Source organism: Pristiophorus japonicus, chromosome 3 (genome assembly GCF_044704955.1).
Source record: "Pristiophorus japonicus isolate sPriJap1 chromosome 3, sPriJap1.hap1, whole genome shotgun sequence".
Lineage (NCBI taxonomy): Eukaryota > Metazoa > Chordata > Chondrichthyes > Pristiophoridae > Pristiophorus > Pristiophorus japonicus.
The window spans coordinates 186,293,258-186,312,410 of record NC_091979.1 but is presented as its reverse complement, the minus strand read 5'-3'; the positions used below and the strand labels follow the sequence as shown (position 1 = coordinate 186,312,410).

The 19,153-nt window shown below is 45.3% G+C and overlaps 1 protein-coding gene across 1 annotated transcript in view; it reads left to right on the top strand.

The window, feature by feature from the left end:
• The window catches only part of LOC139259426 (putative methyltransferase DDB_G0268948), a 121,119-nt gene extending 102,270 nt beyond the window's left edge, over nt 1-18,849 (top strand). The window contains exons 5-6 of the mRNA XM_070874892.1: nt 8,030-8,167; nt 18,759-18,849. Of these exons, the coding sequence (XP_070730993.1) occupies nt 8,030-8,167; nt 18,759-18,849 (229 nt within the window). The remainder of the gene's footprint in view (nt 1-8,029; nt 8,168-18,758) is intronic.
• The last annotated feature ends 304 nt before the right edge of the window (nt 18,850-19,153 follow it).

Below are 19,153 nucleotides of genomic sequence, written 5' to 3'. Positions count from 1 at the left end.
TAAGGTCCCGCACAAGAGATTAGTGTGAAAAATTAAAGCACATGGTATTGGGAGTAATGTAGTGACGTGGATAGAGAACTGGTTGGCAGACAGGAAGCAAAGAGTAGGAATGGCAGGCAGTGACTAGTGGGGTACCGCAGGGTTCAGTGCTGGGACCCCGCTATTTACAATATACATTAATGATTTGGACGAAGGAATTGAATATAATATCTCCAAGTTTGCAGATGACACTAAGCTGGGTGGCAGTGTGAGCTGTGAGGAGGAAGCTAAGAGGTTGCAAGGTGACTTGGACAGATTAGGTGAATGGGCAAATGCATGACAGATGCAGTATAATGTGGATAAATGTGAAGTTATCCACTTTGGTGGCAAAAACAGGAAGGCAGAATATTATCTGAATGGTGATAGATTAGGAAAAGGGGAGGTGCAACGAGGCCTGGGTGTCATAGTACATCAGTCATTGAAAGTTAGCATGCAGGTACAGCAGGCGGTGATGAAGGCAAATGGCATGTTGACCTTCATAGCGAGAGGATATGAGTATAGGAGCAGGGAGGTCTTACTGTAGTTGCACAGGGTCTTGGTGAGGCCACACCTTGAATATTGTGCACAGTTTTTTTCTCCTAATTTGAGGAAGGACATTCTTGCTATTGAGAGATTGGCAGGAGTGACATATGAAGAAAGATTGGATCAACTAGGCTTATATTCACTGGAATTTAGAAGAATAAGAGGAGATCTCATAGAAACATATAACATTCTGACGGGATTGGACAGGTTAGATGCAAGAAGAATGTTCCCGATGTTGGGGAAGTCCAGAACCAGGGGTCACAGTCTAAGGATAAGGGGTAAGTCATTTAGGACTGAGATGAGGAGAAACTTCTTCACTGAGAGAGTTGTGAACCTGTGGAATGCTCTACCACAGAAAGTTGTTGAGTTCAGTTCGTTAGATATATTCAAAAGGGAGTTAGATGTGGCCCTTATGGCTAAAGGGATACTGAAGTTGCATGATCAGCCATGATCATATTGAATGGTGGTGCAGGCTCGAAGGGCCGAATGACCTCCTCCTGCACCTATTTTCTATGTTTCTATTTTTCTCAACATCGAAGCTCATGTGCATAAAATGACGTCGCTGGCAGGCCGAACTGCATATGGCTGGGCCTATACGTCTGCGGCTACAAGACCTGTGATGACTCAGAGCCCGCCATCGGGGGTGAATGTGAATCCATTAGCACCATGTTGGCACTGCGGGGGTAATCATCGGGCCCATCAATGTCGATTCAAGCACTACGTGTACAAAGGGGCACCTCCAGCGCATGTATAAACTTGCTGCGACATACTATGTGGCAGAGGATGGTCGACCCGGTGCGAATCACGCAGCACAGGCAACTCAACCCGAGGAAGAAGTGTATGGGGTACATACCTTCACCACCAAGAGCCCTCCTATAATGCTGAAAGTCAAATTAAATGGAGTTCCAGTATCCATGGAGTTGGACACGGGTGCGAGTCAGTCAATAATGAGCCCGAAGGCTTTTGAGAAACTGTGGGGCAATAAAGCACAAAGGCCCAAACTCAAAGCTGCGTACCTATACCAAAGAGCTCATACCAGTCATTGGAAGTGCAGCAGTGAAGGTATCGTATGATGAAGCTGTGCATGATCTATCATTGTGGATTGTTCCAGGCAATGGCCCAACGCTGTTCGGCAGAAGCTGGCTAGAAAAGATTAGATGGAATTGGAACAACATCTTCAGTGGCTGACGTCTCGTGTGCTCAAGTGCTGAGCAAGTTTCCCTCGCTTTTCGAACCAGGCATCGGCAACTTCACAGACGCCAAGGTACAGATCCATCTAGGTCCCGATGCACGGCCCATCCATCACAAGGTTTGGGCGGTTCCGTACAGGATGAGGGAGAAAGTCGAGATCAAACTGGACAGACTCCAACGCGAAGGAATCATATCGCCAGTCGAGTTCAACGGTGTTGAAAAGCGATGGCACAGTCAGAATTTGTGGCGACTACAAGGTAACGATTAACCAAGTCTCACTACAGGACCAGTACCTGCTGCCCAAGGCGGCTGATCTGTTTGCAACATTAGCGGGGGGGGGGGGGCGGGGTAAGTCGTTCACCAAGTTGGACCTAACCTCTGCCTACATGACAGAGGGCTGGCTGAATCTTCGAAAAGACTGACGTGTATCCACATACACAAAGGAATGTTTATATACAACAGGTGCCCTTTCGTGATTCGCTTAGCTGCAGCCATTTTCCAGAGAAACATGGAGAGTTTGCTGAAATCTGTTCCGCGCACCGTTGTGTTTCAAGACGACATCCTGATCACTGGTCGTGACACCATCGAACACCTACACAACCTGGAAGAGGTTCTAAGTCGCTTAGACAGAGTGGGACTCAGACTGAAATGCTCCAAGTGCGTTTTCCTGATGCCAGATGTCAAACTTTTGGGGAGAAAGATTGCAGCAGTCGACATCAGGCCCACGGACTCAAAGACAGAGGCCATCAAGAATGCACCCAGACCACAGAATGTGATGGAGCTGCATTAGTTCCTGGGACTCCTCAACTATTTTGGTAACTTTCTACCTGGGTTGAGCACGTTGTTAGAGCCTTTGCACATGTTGCTACTTTAGCGTGATGACTGGGTTTGTGGCAAATCTCAAGACACAGTCTTTGTGAAGGCCAGGAACCTGCTAGGTTCAAATAAGTTACTTGTACACTATGACCCATGTAAATGTTTAGTGCTAGCTTGTGACACCTCATCATACGGCTGTGTTACAGCAAGCCAATATATCAGGCAACCTCCAACCAGTTGCATAAGCATCTAGAAGTCTGTCTAAGGCTGAGAAAGCCTATAATATGGTTGAGAAAGAGGCGTTAGCATGTGTATATGGGGTTAAGAAAATGCACCAATACCTATTTGGACTTCGGTTTGAGCTTGAAACTGACCACAAGCCGCTCATTTCTCTGATTTCACAGAGCAAAAGTATAAATACCAATGCTTCGTCTCACATCCAAAGATGGGCACTAACATTATCCGCTTATGACTATGTTATCTGCCACAGACCAGGCACTGAAAACTGTGCCGATGCTCTCAGCCGGCTACCATTACCCACCACTGGGGTTGAAATGGCACAGCCCGCAGACTTGCTACTGGTCATGGATGCTTTTGAGAGCGAGGGGTCACCCGTCACGGCTCGCCAGATCAGTACCTGACCAACCAGGATCCTGTGCTATCACTAGTAAAGAGTTGCGTCCTAAATGGGAACAGGTCGGCCGTTCCCAGGGAAATGCAAGATGAAATTAAGCCGTTTCACCAACGCAAAGCTGAAATGTCCATCCAGTCGGATTGTTTCTTATGGGATAATTGCATGGTTTTGCCAAAAAAAGGCGGGGAAACGTTTATACGTGACCTACACAGGACCCACCCAGGCATTGTCATGATGAAGGCAATTGCCAGGTCGCATGTTTGGTGGCCCGGCATTGACTCGGACTTGGAGTCATGCGTGCATCAGTGCAACACTAGCTCGCAACTAAGCAATGCACCAAGGGAGGCTTCACTGAATCTGTGGTCATGGCCCTCCAAACCGTGGTCCAGGATCCACATAGATTTTGCCGGCCCCTTTCCAGGAAAGATGTTTTTAGTAGTTGTGGACGCTTGCTCCCAATGGATTGAATGTGTAATCATGTCATCCAGCACGTCCAGCCACCATTGAAAGCCTCCGGGCCCTGCTCGTTACCCATGGCTTGCCCGACATCCTTGTCAGTGACAATGGACCGTGTTTCACCAGCTCAGAATTCAATGAGTTTATGACCCGCAATGGCATCAAGCATGTTAGGTCTGCTCCGTTTAAGCCCGCGTCTAACGGTCAAGCGGAGCGGGCAATCCAAACAATGAAGCAGAGCATGAAACTCGTGACGGACGGCTCCCTGCAGACCCGCTTGTCCTGCATTCTGCTCAGTTACCGGATGTGACCCCACTCACTCATCGGGGTCCCCCCGGCAGAATTGTTCATGAAGAGAGCCCTCAAAACCAGGCTCTCCCTAGTCCACCTGGATCTTAATCACGTGAAAACCCGGCGACACCGGCAGAACATGTACTACGATCGCGCAGCTGTTTCACGTTACATTGATGGTAACGACCCTGTGTTTGTCCTGAATTACGGTCATGGTACCAAGTGGGTTGCTGGCACTGTTTTATCCAAGGAAGGGAATAGGGTGTTTATAATCAAACTGTTAAATGGCCAAACGTGCAGAAAGCATTTAGATCAGACCAAATTACTATTTACTGACAACCAGGAATGACTTGAAGAGGGCATCTGCATTTAGGGTTAGGGTTAAGATTAGGGTTAGGGTTACAATCCACCAACACATACCCAACCAGCAATCAATCACAAGGATGAACCCACCGTTCCTGACAGTCCGGTCAGACCAGCCGCGGTGCAGTGCAGCAATGGTCCGGCCAACTCACACATGCCAGGGTTTGAACTTAGACGATCAACCAGGGAGCGAAGGGCTCCGGATCACCTCAACTTGTAAATAACTTGTACCGAAGACTTTGGGGGGTGGGGGCGGGGAGTGATGTTATGTATGTAACAATGTAATACTTGCCACCAGAGGGCGCGACTGTTGGAGTCCTAATGGTCACCTGCACACACATGCAGGGTCAGTATAAAAGATTGGCTGCCATGTTGTTTAGGCACTCAGGGGTTGTAATATAGAAGACTAAGATCACACTAAGTTTTAGCTCACAGCACTCAGCCTCGTGGAGTTCTTCTATACACAACACTTTGGGCCTTCACTGATTTTAACTTTTCACCATTTGGAAAGTACCCTGTTCTCTCCTTCTTAGGTCTAAAGCAGATGATCTTGCGTTTGCTTACACTGCAATCCATTTGCCACAGTTTTGCCCATTCACTTAATCGGTCGATATCCCTTTGTAATTGTATACTTTCGTCTACACTGTCTACAATGCCACCTATAGCTATCGAACCAACAGATTGAACTGATATACGTATTGAACCAATGTAAATTTAATCAACAAAGATCAAACATTACTGAGGACTTCAGCCTCAATATGAATTGGTAGTGGGCAGGTGTGGGGGCGACAAAGAATATAAGAACATAAGAAATAGGAGCAGGAGTAGGCCATTTGGCCCCTCGAGCCTGCTCCGCCATTCAATAAGATCATGGCTGATCTGATCATGGACTCAGCTCCACTTCCCTGCCTGTTCCCCATAACCCTTTACTCCCTTATCACTCAAAAATCTGTCTATCTCCACCTTAAATATATTCAATGACCCAGCCTCCACAGCTCTCTGAGGCAGAGAATTCCACAGATTTAGAACCCTCTGAGAGAAGAAATTCCTCCACATCTCAGTTTTAAATCGGCGGCCCCTTATTCTGAGACCATGTCCCCTAGTTTTAGTTTCCCCTATGAGTGGAAATATCCTCTTTGCATCCACCTTGTCGAGCCCCCTCATTATCTTATATGTTTCGATAAGATCACCTCTCATTCTTCTGTGTGTATCGGCCCAACCTATCTTCGTAAGTCAACCCTCTCATCTCCAGAATCAACCTAGTGAACCTTCTCTGAACTGCCTCCAATGCAAGTATATCCTTCCTTAAATATAGTGACCAAAACTGTACGCAGTACTCCAGGTGTGGCCTCACCAATACCCGGCAGGACTTCTCTGCTTTTATACTCTATCCCCCTTGCAATAAAGGCCAGCATTCCATTTGCATTCCTGATTACTTGCTGTACCTACATACAAACTTTTTGTGTTTCATGCACAAGGATCCCAGGTCCCTCTGTACTGCAACACTTTGCAATTTTTCTCCATTTAAATTATAACTTGCTTTGCTACTTTTTCTGACAAAGTCTGTCTATCTCCACCTTAAATATATATAACCTCACATTTTTCCACATTATACTCCACCTACCAAATTTTTGCCCACTCACTTAGCCTGTCTATATCCCTTTGCAGATTTTTTGTGTCCTCCTCACAATTTGCTTTCCCACCCATCTTTGTATCATCAGAAAACTTGGCTACATTACACTCGATCCCATCATCCAAGTTATTAATATAGATTGTAAATAGTTGAGGACCCAGCACCAATCCCTGCGACATCCCACTAGTTACTTTTGCCAACCGGAAAATGACTCATTTATCCCAACTCTCTGTGTTCTGTTAGTTAGCCAATCCTCTATCCATGATAATATATCACCCCCAACTCCATGAACTTTTATTTTGTGCAGTAACCTTTTATGTGGCACCTTGTCGAATGCCTTCTGGAAATCCAAATACACCATATTCACTGGTTCCCCTTTATCCACCCTGCTCGTTACATCCTCAAAGAATTTCAGCAAATTTGTCAAACATGATTTCCCTTTCATAAAACCATGCTGACTCTGCTTGATTGAATTATGTTTTTCCAAATTTCCTGCTACTGCTTCCTTAATAATGGACTCCAGCATTTTCCCAACGACACATGTTAGGCTAACTGGTCTATAGTTTCCTGCTTTCTGTCTGCTTTCTTTTTTAAATAGGGGTGTTACATTTGTGGTTTTCCAATCCGCTGGGACCTGCCCAGAATCCCGGGAATTTTGGTAGATTACACCCAATGCATCCACTATCTCTGCAGCCACTTCCTTTAAAGTCCTAGGATGCAAGCCATCAGTTCTAGGGGACTAGTGTGCCTTTAGTCCCATTATTTTAACAGGCACTACTTCTTTAGTGATAGTGATTGTATTAAGTTCCTCCCTCCCTATAGCCACTTGATTATCCACTATTGGGATATTTTTCGTGTCTTTTACCTTAAAGACTGATACAAAATATTTGTTCAAAGTCTCTGCCATTTCCCTGTTCCCTATTATTAATTCCCTAGTCTCATCCTCTAGGGGACCAACATTTACTTTAGCCACTCTTTTCCTTTTAAGTACCTGTAGAAACTCTTACTATCTGTTTTTTCTATTTTATGCTAGTTTACTTTCATAATCTATCTTCCCTCTCTTTATTTTTTTTTTAGTCATTCTTTGCTGACTTTTAAAAGTTCCCTAATCCTCTGGCCTCCCACTAATCTTGACCACATTGTATGCCTTTGTTTTCAATTTATTACCAACCCTTATTTCCTTAGTTAGCCACGGATGGTTATCCCTTTCCTTGTCTTTCTTTCTCATTGGGATATATTTTTGTTGAGAGTTATGAAATATCTCATTTATTGTCTGCCACTGCTCATCAACTGTCCCACACTTTAATCTATTTTCCCCGTCCACTTTAGCCAACTCTGCCTTCATACTTTTATAGTCTCCTTTATTTAAGCTTAGGACACTGGTTTGAGATTCAACTTTCTCACCCTCCAACTGAATTTGAAATTCAACCATGTTATGGTCACTCAAAAGTGGAGGAAGTGCGAGAGTGAGCCATTAGTTGGCCATGAGCCTCCCCGTCCCCCGTTCCCTTTATTGCTTCCAGATCTTGATTTTTTTTGTGAAGAATCAAAGGTCGCTGATGTCGGTAATAAGGGTGAGAAGAGAACGGATGATTTGGATATAGGCCTAGAGGGAGTGGTGTCAAAATAGGAGGTATTGTTAATTATTTAGAATACTGAAGGAAGCTGCAGTAGGTATATTGATAAGATGGGGAATGGTGTAAAACGTGGCAGGTGGAATTCAATGCCAGTTAGTGTAAGGTGATGTATTTTGATAAAAGAAAATAACAGCAGTAATTATACTGAATGGAAATAGGGTGGATGCTCTGAAAGAGCAGAGGGATTTGGGGGACATGTTCACAGAACATTAAAGGCAGCACTTCAGGTTGATAAGGCAGGAAAAAGAAAGTGATAGAATTCTAGGTTTTATCACAAGAGGTAATAAATGTCAGAAAGACTTCAACTTCTTCCAGTTCTGACGAAGGGTCATCGACCTGAAATGTTAACTCTGTTTCTCTCTCACAGATGCTGCCTGACCTGCTGAGTGTTTCCAGCATTTTCTGTTTTAAAATTTGAAAAGGATATATTTTTTTCTTCTTTTGCAGAGTTGATAATATTCCATTCAAGCGCCAAGTATCAATCTCGTGTGCCATAGGCTTCATTAAATCCTTATCTTATTACCAAACATTCCAGAAGAAAGATCCAGAGGCAGCTAAGGCCTCACTTGAAAGAACGGAGCAAAAGTAAGAATAAAAATGAAAATATAAAGTTAATTTATCAACTTGCCATTGCTCGAGACTTTCGTGGAGTGGAAGCTGAACACAGACACTGAACAGGGCTCACGTGGGCTGTGGGCCGTATTTCCGGACAAGTGTGGGCTGAAATCGGTCTTCGCCAGTAGAACGACGCAGACTCCTAGCCAATCGACCGCCCTTCTTACACCTCGTCCGAGGTTCCTATCCATTGAACTCAAGGGCGGGCTGCCTGCAACACAAAGTTTTTCATTTATTTCAATGAAAGAGTTTGGTTTCAGTGATGTGCTGTATGTTGCAAGGAGTCTAAGTAAGATTTTCTCTCTCTGTAAACCCTTTGGAGTGGGTATATATGTGTCGGAAACAAACATCTTCTCACTCTGCGTACCTCAATTCGTTCATCCTTTCCCTTTTCATAAGATAGGAATACAGGAATTCCCATTGGAAATTTAGATCCCCAGTCCAAAACTATACTTGTTGCAGAGCTGACGGAAAGTAGTGGCAGAACCCCAAAGTCAATTTTTGCTTTTCTTGCAAGGGGTTGGAATATCAGAGAATATAAACTTACAGCACTGAAGGAGGCCATTACGGCCCATCGTGTCCGCACCGGCAGACCAAGAGCTATACAGCCTAATCCCACTTTCCAGCTCTTGGTCCATAGCCCTGTAAGTTACAGCACTTTCAGTGCACATCCAAGTATTTTTTCAAAATGTGGTGAGGGATTCTGCCTCCACCTCCCTTTCAGGCAGTGAGTTTCAGACCCCCACTACCCTCTGGGTGAAGACATTTCCCCTTATATCTCCTCTAAACCTCCCCCAATTACTTTAAATCTATGTCCCCTGGTTGTTGCCCAGTCAGCCAAGGGAAACAGGTCCTTCCTATCCAGTCTATCCATGGCCCTCATAATTTTATACTTCTCAATCAGGTCTCCTCTCAGCCTCCCCTGTTCCAAAGAAAACAGACCCAGCAGCTCCAATCTTTCCTCATAACCAAAATTCTCCAGTCCAGACAACATTCTTGTAAATCACCTCTGCACCCTTTCCACTGCAATCATATTTTTCCTGTAATGCGGTGACCAGAACGGCACACAGTACTCCAGCTGCAGCCTAACCAGTGTTTTATACAGTTCAAGCATAACCTCCTTGCTCTTGTATTCCAGGCCTCAACTAATAAGGCAGGTATTTCATATGCCTTCTTAACCACCTTATCTATCTGGCTTGCTACCTTTAGGGGATCTGTGGACCTGCACTCCGAGGTCACTTTGTTCCTCTACACTTTTCAGTGTCGTACCATTTAATGTGTATTCCCTTGCCTTGTTAAACCTCCCCAAATGCATTACCTTACACTTATCCGGATTGATTTCCATTTGCCACTGTTCGGCCCATCGAACCAGTACATTGATATCTTCCTGCAATCAACAGCTTTCTTCTTCATTATCAAACACACAGCGTATTTTAGTGTCATCTGCAAACTTCTTAATCATACCCCCAACATTCAAGTCCAAGTCATTGATATATACCACAAAAAGCATATAAGCATATAAGAACTCTTGCTGCAATTCTATAAGGCTTTGGTGAGACCAGACTTGAAGTACTGTGTACAGTTTTGGTCTCCTTACCTGAGGAAGCATATACTTGTATAAAGGGTGTGCAACAGATGTTCACGAGATTCCTGGGATGAGAGGCCTGTCCTTTGAGGAGATATTTAGTAGAACCGGCCCATATTTTCTGGAGTTTAGAAGAATAATAGGTGATCTCATTGAAAAGTATAAAATTCTTAGAGAGCTTCCAGGGATAGCTGCTGGTAGGCTGTTTCCCTTGGCAGGAGAGTCCAGAACTAGGATCTAGAAATCCAGGTAATTTGCACCTCCTGTTAGTGCCTCCAGGGGGTGCTACCGGGGCAAAAATGACATTTTACCCAAGCGCGCTGCCGCTAACGACTCCTGCTAAATTCAGCTGGAATTTAGCGGCTGCGGTAACCCGTAGCGCCCTGCTCCGCTGCGCCGGCGATGATGACATCATCACCGTGTGCAGCGCCCCATTAGCGCGCCAGACCCTAAATTGGATATCGCCACTGAAGCTGCACAGGGCGATGCCAGTGACAGCTTCAGGGGATGTGAACCGGTGGCCAGCCACTCACTGGGCGATAGTTAATGGGGAGGTTTAATGATTTTAAAGAAAAAGTGCTGCGCCTTTTTGCTGCACCCAATCGGAACTTTGAACGCGTGGCTTGTCAGCCTGGCGCTCTGCTTGAGCGCCGGGCTGTTGGCACAGCACCTCCGCTCCCCGGTGGTCCAGCCAGGACCATTTTTATAATGCAGAGTTCACAACTTTGACCCTTCCCTTTAATTAAGAGAAGAGCCCCTCCAGGCGGCCCAGTGCGTAGCGTTGCGACCCGCACCCAACGCTTCCGCCCTGCTACCGCCTCAGAAAGGAAGTGGGGCATTTTATTTTGTGCTACACTTCCTTTCGGGGGAGTTAACCCCAATTTCTCGCGAGAGGTGAGACTTCTGCACCTGGCGCAAAGTGTCACGCCTTGCGACTGGGGTGGTACCAATTTCCTCCCCACCACCGCAGAAGTCATAGTCTCAGGAAAAGGGGTCAGGATAAGGGGTCGGCCATTTTAAACTGAGATGAGGAGAAATTCCTTCACTCAGATGGTTGTGAATCTTTGGAATTCTCTACCCCAGAGAGCTGTGGATGCTCAGTCATTGAGTATATTCAATACTGAGATCGATAGTTTCTTGGGCACAAAGGGAATTAAGCGATATGGGAATAGGGCGGGAAGTTTAGCCATACTCTTATGGAATGGTGGAGCAGGCTCGAGGGGCCGTATGGCCTACTCCTGCTCCTATTTCTTAAGTTCTTAAGAACCACGGTCAATCTGCAGGCAAATTAACACCAACCTTCAAAGTAGCTTCCTTAATCTGCCTCAGGGATACCTTAGTGATGCTCGTGCAGCTCCTAAAAAAGTGGGGCAATAGTTCAGGGCATTAGTTGGGAAAAATTGGTAAGAGTGGTTTGTCACTCTGCATGGTTCCATTTAAATGCGGTGGGAATCGAGCAGTCCTTAAAGAGGACTATTTTTTAGAAGAATTATTCTGTTGTAATTTTAGGCTGACGGTTTTTGAGGTGGTCGTCATTATTGCCACATTTTACTCTGTTTACCCTCCCAAAAAGATAAAGCTGACAATTCAGAGGGAAATCCCAACCCCAGGCCTCACGACATCATAAGTAATTATTGACTAAAATGAGCACATATCAAATACCCAATAAACGAAAAGCCCGATTGTAACTTGTGTGGGAGAGGGGTCGAGAGAAACTGTCCTGACATCGGCAGGGTGAGGCCCAGGAGATGATCAGGTTAAAACTGGAAGCTGCTGGAGCAAAGGAAAAAAGAAAGAACTTGCATTACTATAGCGCTAGTCATGTTTTCCAAACATCCCAGAGCACTTTACAGCTAATGAAGTACTTTTGAAGAGTAGTCACTGTTGAAATGTAGGAAATGCGGCAGCCAAACAGCTCACAGCAAGATCCCACCAACAGCAATGTGATAATGACCAGTTGGTCTACTTTAGTGATGTTGGTTGAGAGATAAATATTGGCTGGGACACCGGGGAGAACTCCCCAGCTCTTCTTCGAAATAGTGCCGTGGCATCTTTAACATTCAATTGAGAGGTGAGACAGGGCCTCTGTTTAATATTTCTTCCAAAAGGCAGCAGCTCCAACAGTATAGTGCTCCTTCAGTACCGCGGTGGAGTGTCAGTCTGGATTATGTGCTCAGGAGTGGGACTTGAACCCACAACCTTCTAACTCAGAGAGCGAGTGACACCAACTGAGCCACAGGTGACTGCAGGCCCTCAGTGAGCAAGTCCCTTGAGCGATTTTAACTGTCTGGTTTCCACTAGTGTGACTGAAACAGAAGCTGTTTGTTTGGGTTGGTAACAGCCAATGATAAGCAAGTGAGCAGGAGGCAGCTGAGCAATCAGATCAGTCGAGGTCCTTTTCCCCCAAGGCCATCAATCACTAAGGCAGCCACTATCACACTGCTGACCAATGGCAATACTCAAACAATTGCTTCACCATTCTTCCTCTTCACTCAGATGAGAGTTTGTAACAAACATGCAAAGAAACTGTGCATCATTCTGAAAAGACTCATCAGGGGGAAAAAGACATTGCCTGACATTTCTGTGGGGATTTTCTGATAGGATTGGAAAACCCACCAGAGAAATGGCATGAGCGGTTGTTTCTGCTATTTCCCTGGGCGCTCCGCCAATCAATCTGCTGAAGGTAAAGCAAGAGATCAGGGCCATCCTTGCAGAAATTCAGGACTAATATCTTTCATAGTTGCTCAAATAACTGAAAAAGCTAGTTAGGTTTTGAGAAGAGGACAGGTAAAAGAATAAATAAACGTTGCATCTCACACAAATACAGCAAATCCCCTCTGGGAGAGAGAGAAAAATATATTTTAAATGTAAATAACTGGGAATACAGCTTTTTGGGAAAGTAGAACAAAAGGAATTGTGTCCTAAGCATGTTTTCGAAAGTGATAGTTAAATATATTACTATGGTGAGGATAGTATCTTTCAACACCAGGAAGGGATGCGATTTTCACCTTGAATCAGTCATGTGACAGGTTCGCTATGTAAATGTGCAGAATTACATAGAAACATAGAAAATAAGTGCAGGAGTAGGCCATTCTACCCTTCGAGCCTGCACCACCATTCAATAAGATCATGACTGATCAGTCACCTCAGTACCCCTTTCCTGCTTTCTCTCCATACCCCTTGATCCCTTTAGCCACAAGGGCCATATTTAACTCCCTCTTCAATATATTTAACGAACTGGCATCAACAACTCTCTGCGGTAGAGAATTCCACAGGTTAACAACTCTCTGAGTGAAAAAGTTTCTCCTCATCTCAGTCCTAAATGGCTTACCCCTTATCCTTAGACTGTGACATCTGGTTCTGGATTCTTCCCGCATCTAACCTGTCCAGTACCGTCAGAATTTGGTATGCTTCTATGAGATCCCCTCTCAGATTTCTAAACTCCAGTGAATACAGGCCCAGTCGATCCAGTCTCTCCTCGTAGGTCAGTCCTGCCATCCCGGGAATCAGTCTGATGAATCTTCACTGCACTCCCTCAATAGCAAGAACGTCCTTCCTCAGATTAGGAGACCAAAACTGAACAGAATATTCCAGGTGAGGCCTCACCAAGGCCCTGTACAACTGCAGTAAGACCTCTCTGCTCCTATACTCAAATCCCCTCGCTATGAAGGCCAACATGCTATTTGCCTTCTTCACCGCTTGCTGTACCTGCATGCCAACTTTTAATGACTGATGTACCATGACACCCAGGTCTCGTTGCACCTCCCCTATTCTTAATCTGCCGCCATTCAGAAAATATTCTGCCTTCATCTTTTTGCCACCAAAGTGGATAACCTCACATTTATCCACATTATACTGCATCTGCCATGCATTTTCCCACTCACCTAAACCTGTCCAAGTCACCCTGCAGCCTCTCAGCATTCTCTTCACAGCTCACACTGCCACCCAATTTAGTGTCATCTGCAAACTTGGAGATATTACATTCAATTCCTTCATCCAAATCATTAATGTATATTGTAAATAGCTGGGGTCCCAGCACTGAGCCTTGCGGCACCCCAATAGTTACTGCCTGCCATTCTAAAAAGGACCCGTTTATCCCGAGACTTCCTGTCTGCCAACCAGTTCTCTATCCACGTCAACACATTACCCCCAATACCCATGTGCTTTAATTTTGTACACCAATCTCTTATGTGGGACCTTGTCAAAAGTCTTTTGAAAGTCCAAATACACCACATCCACTGGTTCTCCCTTGTCCACTCTACTAGTTACATCCTCAAAAAATTCCAGAAGATTTGTCAAGCATGATTTCCCCTTCATAAATCCATGCTGACTTGGACCGATCCTAACCCTAACCCTAACCCTAACCCTAAATGCTTTCCAAATGCGTTGCTATTTCATCCTTAATAATTGATTCCAACATTTTCCTCACTACTGATGTCAGGCTAACCAGTCTATAATTCCCCGTTTTTCTCGCTCCCTCCTTTTTTAAAAAGTGGGGTTACATTAACTACCCTCCAGTCCATAAGAACTGATCCAGAGTTGATCGACTGTTGGAAAATGATCACCAATGCATCCACTATTTCTAGGGCTACTTCCTTAAGTACTCTGGGATGCAGACTATCAGGCCCTGGAGATTTATCGGCCTTCAATCCCATCAATTTCTCAAACACAATTTCCTGATAATAAGGATTTTCTTCAGTTCCTCCTTCTCGCTAGACCCTCGGTCCCCTAGTATTTCCGGAAGGTTATTTGAGTCTTCCTTCGTGAAGACACAACCAAAGTATTTGTTCAATTGGTCTGCCATTTCTTTGTTCTCCATTATAAATTCACCTGATTCTGACTGCAAGGGACCTACGTTTGTCTTCACTAATCTTTTTCTCTTCACATATCTCTGGAAGCTTTTGCAGTCAGTTTTTATGTTCCCAGCAAGCTTCCTCTCATACTCTATTTTCCCCTTCCTAATTAAACCCTTTGTCCTCCTCTGCTGAATTCTAAATTTCTCCCAGTCTTCAGGTTTGCTGCTTTTTCTGGCCAATTTAAATGCCTCTTCCTTGGATTTAACACAATCCTTAATTTCCCTCGTTAGCCACGGTTGAGCCACCTTCCCCATTTTATTTTTACCCCAGACAGGAATGTACAATTGTTGAAGTTCATCCATGTGATCTTTAAATGTTTGCCATTGCCTATCCACCATCAACCCTTTAAGTATCATTTGCCACTCTATTCTAGCCAATTCACGTCTCATACCATCGAAGTTACCTTTCCTTAAGAACATGAGAACATAAGAACATAAGAATTAGGAACAGGAGTAGGCCATCTAGCCCCTCCAGCCTGCTCCCCCATTCAATAAGATCATGGCTGATCTGGCCGTGGACTCAGCTCCACTTACCCGCCCGCTCCCCGTAACCCTTAATTCCCTTATTGGTTAAAAATCTATCTATCTGTGACTTAAGTTCAGGACCCTAGTCTCTGAATTAACTGTGTCACTCTCCATCTTAATAAAGAATTCTACCATATTATGGTCACTCTTCCCCAAAGGGCCTCGCACAACAAGATTGCTAATTAGTCCTTTCTCATTACACATCACCCAGTCTAGGATGGCCAGCCCTCTAGTTGGTTCCTCGACATATTGGTCTCAAAAACCATCCCAATACACTCCAGGAAATCCTCCACCACCGTATTGCTACCAGTTTGGTTAGCCCAATCTATATGTAGATTAAAGTCGCCCATGATAACTGCTGTACCTTTATTGCACAAATCCCTAATTTCTTGTTTGATGCTGTCCCCATCCTCACTACTACTATTTGGTGGTCTATACACAACTCCCACTCGCATCTTTTGCCCTTTGGTATTCCGTAGCTCTACACATACAGATTCCACATCATCCAAGCTAATGTCCTTCCTTACTATTGCGTTAATTTCCTCTTTAACCAGCTACAATACCCCACCTCCTTTTCCTTTCTGCCTATCCTTCCTGAATGTTGAATACCCCTGGATGTTGAGTCCCCAGCCTTGGTCACCCTGGAGCCATGTCTCCGTAATCCCAATTATATCATATTCGTTAATAGCTGCCTGCACGGTTAATTCATCCACCTTATTACGAATACTCCTCGCATTAAGGCACAGAGCCGTCAGGCTTGTCTTTTTAACACACTTTGTCCCTTTAGAATTTTGCTCTAATATGGTCCTTTTTGATTTTTGCCTTAGATTTCTCTGCCCTCCACTTTTACTTTTCTTCTTTCTATTTTTGCTTCTGCCCCCATTTTACTTCCCTCTGTCTCCCTGCATAGGTTCCCATCCCCCTGCCACATTAGTGTAAACCCGTCCCAACAGCACTAGCAAACACTCCCCCTCGCACATTGGTTCTGGTCCTGCCCAGGTGCAGACCGTCCGGTTTGTACTGGTCCCACCTCCCCCAGAACCGGTTCCAATGTCCCAGGAATTCGAATACCTCCCATCTGCACCACTCTACAAGCCATGTATTCAACTCAGCTATCCTGCTATTTCTACTCTGACTAGCCCATGGCATTGGTAGCAATCCTGAGATTACTACTTTTGAGGTCCTACTTTTTAATTTAGCTCCTAGCTCCGTAAATTCGTCTTGTAGGACCTCATCCCATTTTTAACCTATATTGTTGGAACCTATCTATACCATGACAACTGGCTATTCACCTTCTCCCTCCAAAATTTCCTGCAGCAGCTCCGAGACATCCTTGACCCTTGCACCAAGGAGGCAATATACCATCCTGGAGATTCGATTGCAGCCGCAGAAACGTCTATCTATTCCCCTTACAATAGAATCCCCTACCACTATAGCTCTCCCACTCTTTTTACTGCCCTCCTGTGCAGCAGAGCCACAAGTTAGTGTCATGAACTCTCCCCTGATGAGTCATCCTCCCAACAGCACCCAAGGTGATGTATCTGTTTTGGAGGGGGATGACCGCAGAGGACCCCTGCACTACCTTCCTTCCACTGCTCTGCCTGATGGTCACCCATTCCCTATCTGCCTGAGTAACCTTTACCTGCGGTGTGACCAACTTACTAAACGTGCTATTCACGGCATCCTCAGCATCGCGGATGCTCCATAGTAACTCCACCCGCGGCTCCAGTGCCGCAATACGGTCTGCCAGGTGCTGCAGGCGGATGCACTTCCCGCACGTGTTGTCGTCAGGGACACTGGAAGCGTCCCTGACATCCCACATAGCACAGGAGGAGCATAACACGTGCCCGAGCTCTCCTATAATTACTTAACCCTTATTAACTTAATTTGGCAACAACAATGCCAAAGGTTACCTCCTGATAAAGGAAAAGAAAAAGAAGAAAAACTACTCACCAACCACCAACCAATCACTTACCCCCTTGGCTGTGATGTCATACTTTGATTTATTTTTACTTCTTTTTTGCCTTCTCTCCCTGCTGCAGCTGCACAAGCTGGCTCCTCGACACTGCCGCTTCTCCGACTGCTGGACCCTTTATGGGCCTCCCCTGGACTCCTGCTCCTCAACACTGCCGCTTCTCCGACTGCTGGGCCCTTTATGGGCCTCCCCTGGACTCCCGCTCCTCCTCGACACTGCCGCTTCTCCGACTGCTGGGCCTTTTATGGGCCTCCCCTGGACTCCCGCTCCTCCCTGACACTGCCGCTTCTCCGACTGCTGGGCCCTTTATGGGCCTCCCCTGGACTCCCGCTCCTCCCTGACACTGCCACTCCTCCGACTGCTGGGCCTTTTATGGGCCTCCCCTGGACTCCCGCCCCTCCTCGACGCTGCCGTGATGAGTAGAACAGGGATCGCAGTAAATATCGAAAACCACTGTAATGTATTTGCTTCTTGGGTTCTTTGCTTAAGAATTCATAGCAACACATAGCAATTAAGAACTAACTAGTTTATTAGCAAAGGTTTAACAATCACACTGCACATTACAGTTCATCCACCAGGCTCACAACCACCTGCCTCATCGTGGACCCCCTGAACCCAACTGGCTGGGATTTTATTGAGTTTTGTGAATGTCACGTGACTGGCTAAGCCACTCCCAACTCAACAGTTCCACAAACCTGTGAGCATACTCACAGGTGCATACATTACAACCACTATCAGCTTCTGGACAACCACAACTAACACCGCAAAAAGTTGACTAATGATCATCACCTTTTGCATGAGAGCTGCACTCATGATGGGTTAAGATAATGGACCGGATCTTGCTGGAGCAGGGCATCTTGAGGCACATGCGGTTAGTTAAGACTCTTATAATTTGTGCCATAAGTGCGAGCTGATAATGGCACGGTGAAGGCAACGGGGTAGCTGGGACCTTAGTGAATGGCAGGACCAACACTGAATCTCCTCAACCAATGAGATTTAAGGATTGAGAAAGAAACAGGTATGTCAGAGAAGGAGGGTGAATTAGAGTCAAATCAGATACAGAAAGATAAATAAAGAGAGGGACAGAAAGATTGGATTAAGCGAGAGAGAGAAAAAAAGGGACAGTAAGGTAAAGTTTAAAAAAAATATTTTAATTTAAATTCTCCAACAACAATTTATTACATGCAGGTATAAGACTGAACAGTTTAGATTGTTCTCTTTCTGGGACAGAGTTGCTAAAAAGGTGTTAATTACCAGACTTTCTGCAGCGAGTTTAATGGTTGATTAATATACAAATCCAGCAAGTTGTTATAAATAATGGGAAGGCTAAGGACGAGATGCCATTTGTCTGAAACAAACGGCAGAGCGGCATAAATCGGCCAGCAAGATCTGTAGATTGGCAACTCATGGCATATCTGTTAATCCCCTGTACCTGCTGGCCGATTTGTGCCATAATAACAGCAGCGTCGTTAACACACCATTATTTTCCAGCAAGATCTGGCCCATTCTCTTTATTGCATTAAATGGCTGAGTGCGTTTAACCAGACACTCCAATGTGTCCATACAGTGGTTTAACTGCAGTGGACGTTCAACTCATTACGCTTTGATTTGTTTCTTACAGGCTTCTGCAGGCTATGGGAGTTTCTTCCAGTGATACTATGTTGGAAATGAAGTTGAATGCTTTCTGTTTACTGGCAAGCAAACCCGAGTGAGATGTGCAGACACGGAGCGACATTTCCCCAGAGCTCTCCCAGGCCAATCATATCAAGAGGCCATCTCGATTCCCTTAAGTAGGACGTCAAATCTATATTTTACAATGATTTGGTAGATCGTAGTTTGAACAAAGACGACACACACAATACACTGGGTGGGGGCGGGGGTAATTTTCATCTTCAGCGGGGGCCAAGAACTAGAAGTATTGGATCAGATACTCGTTATAAACCTCGCCCCATTTTCCTGTCTATTGAAGGGGGATTTCAACTCCTGCAGGAGTAGAGATTCGAGTGGTACCGCGCG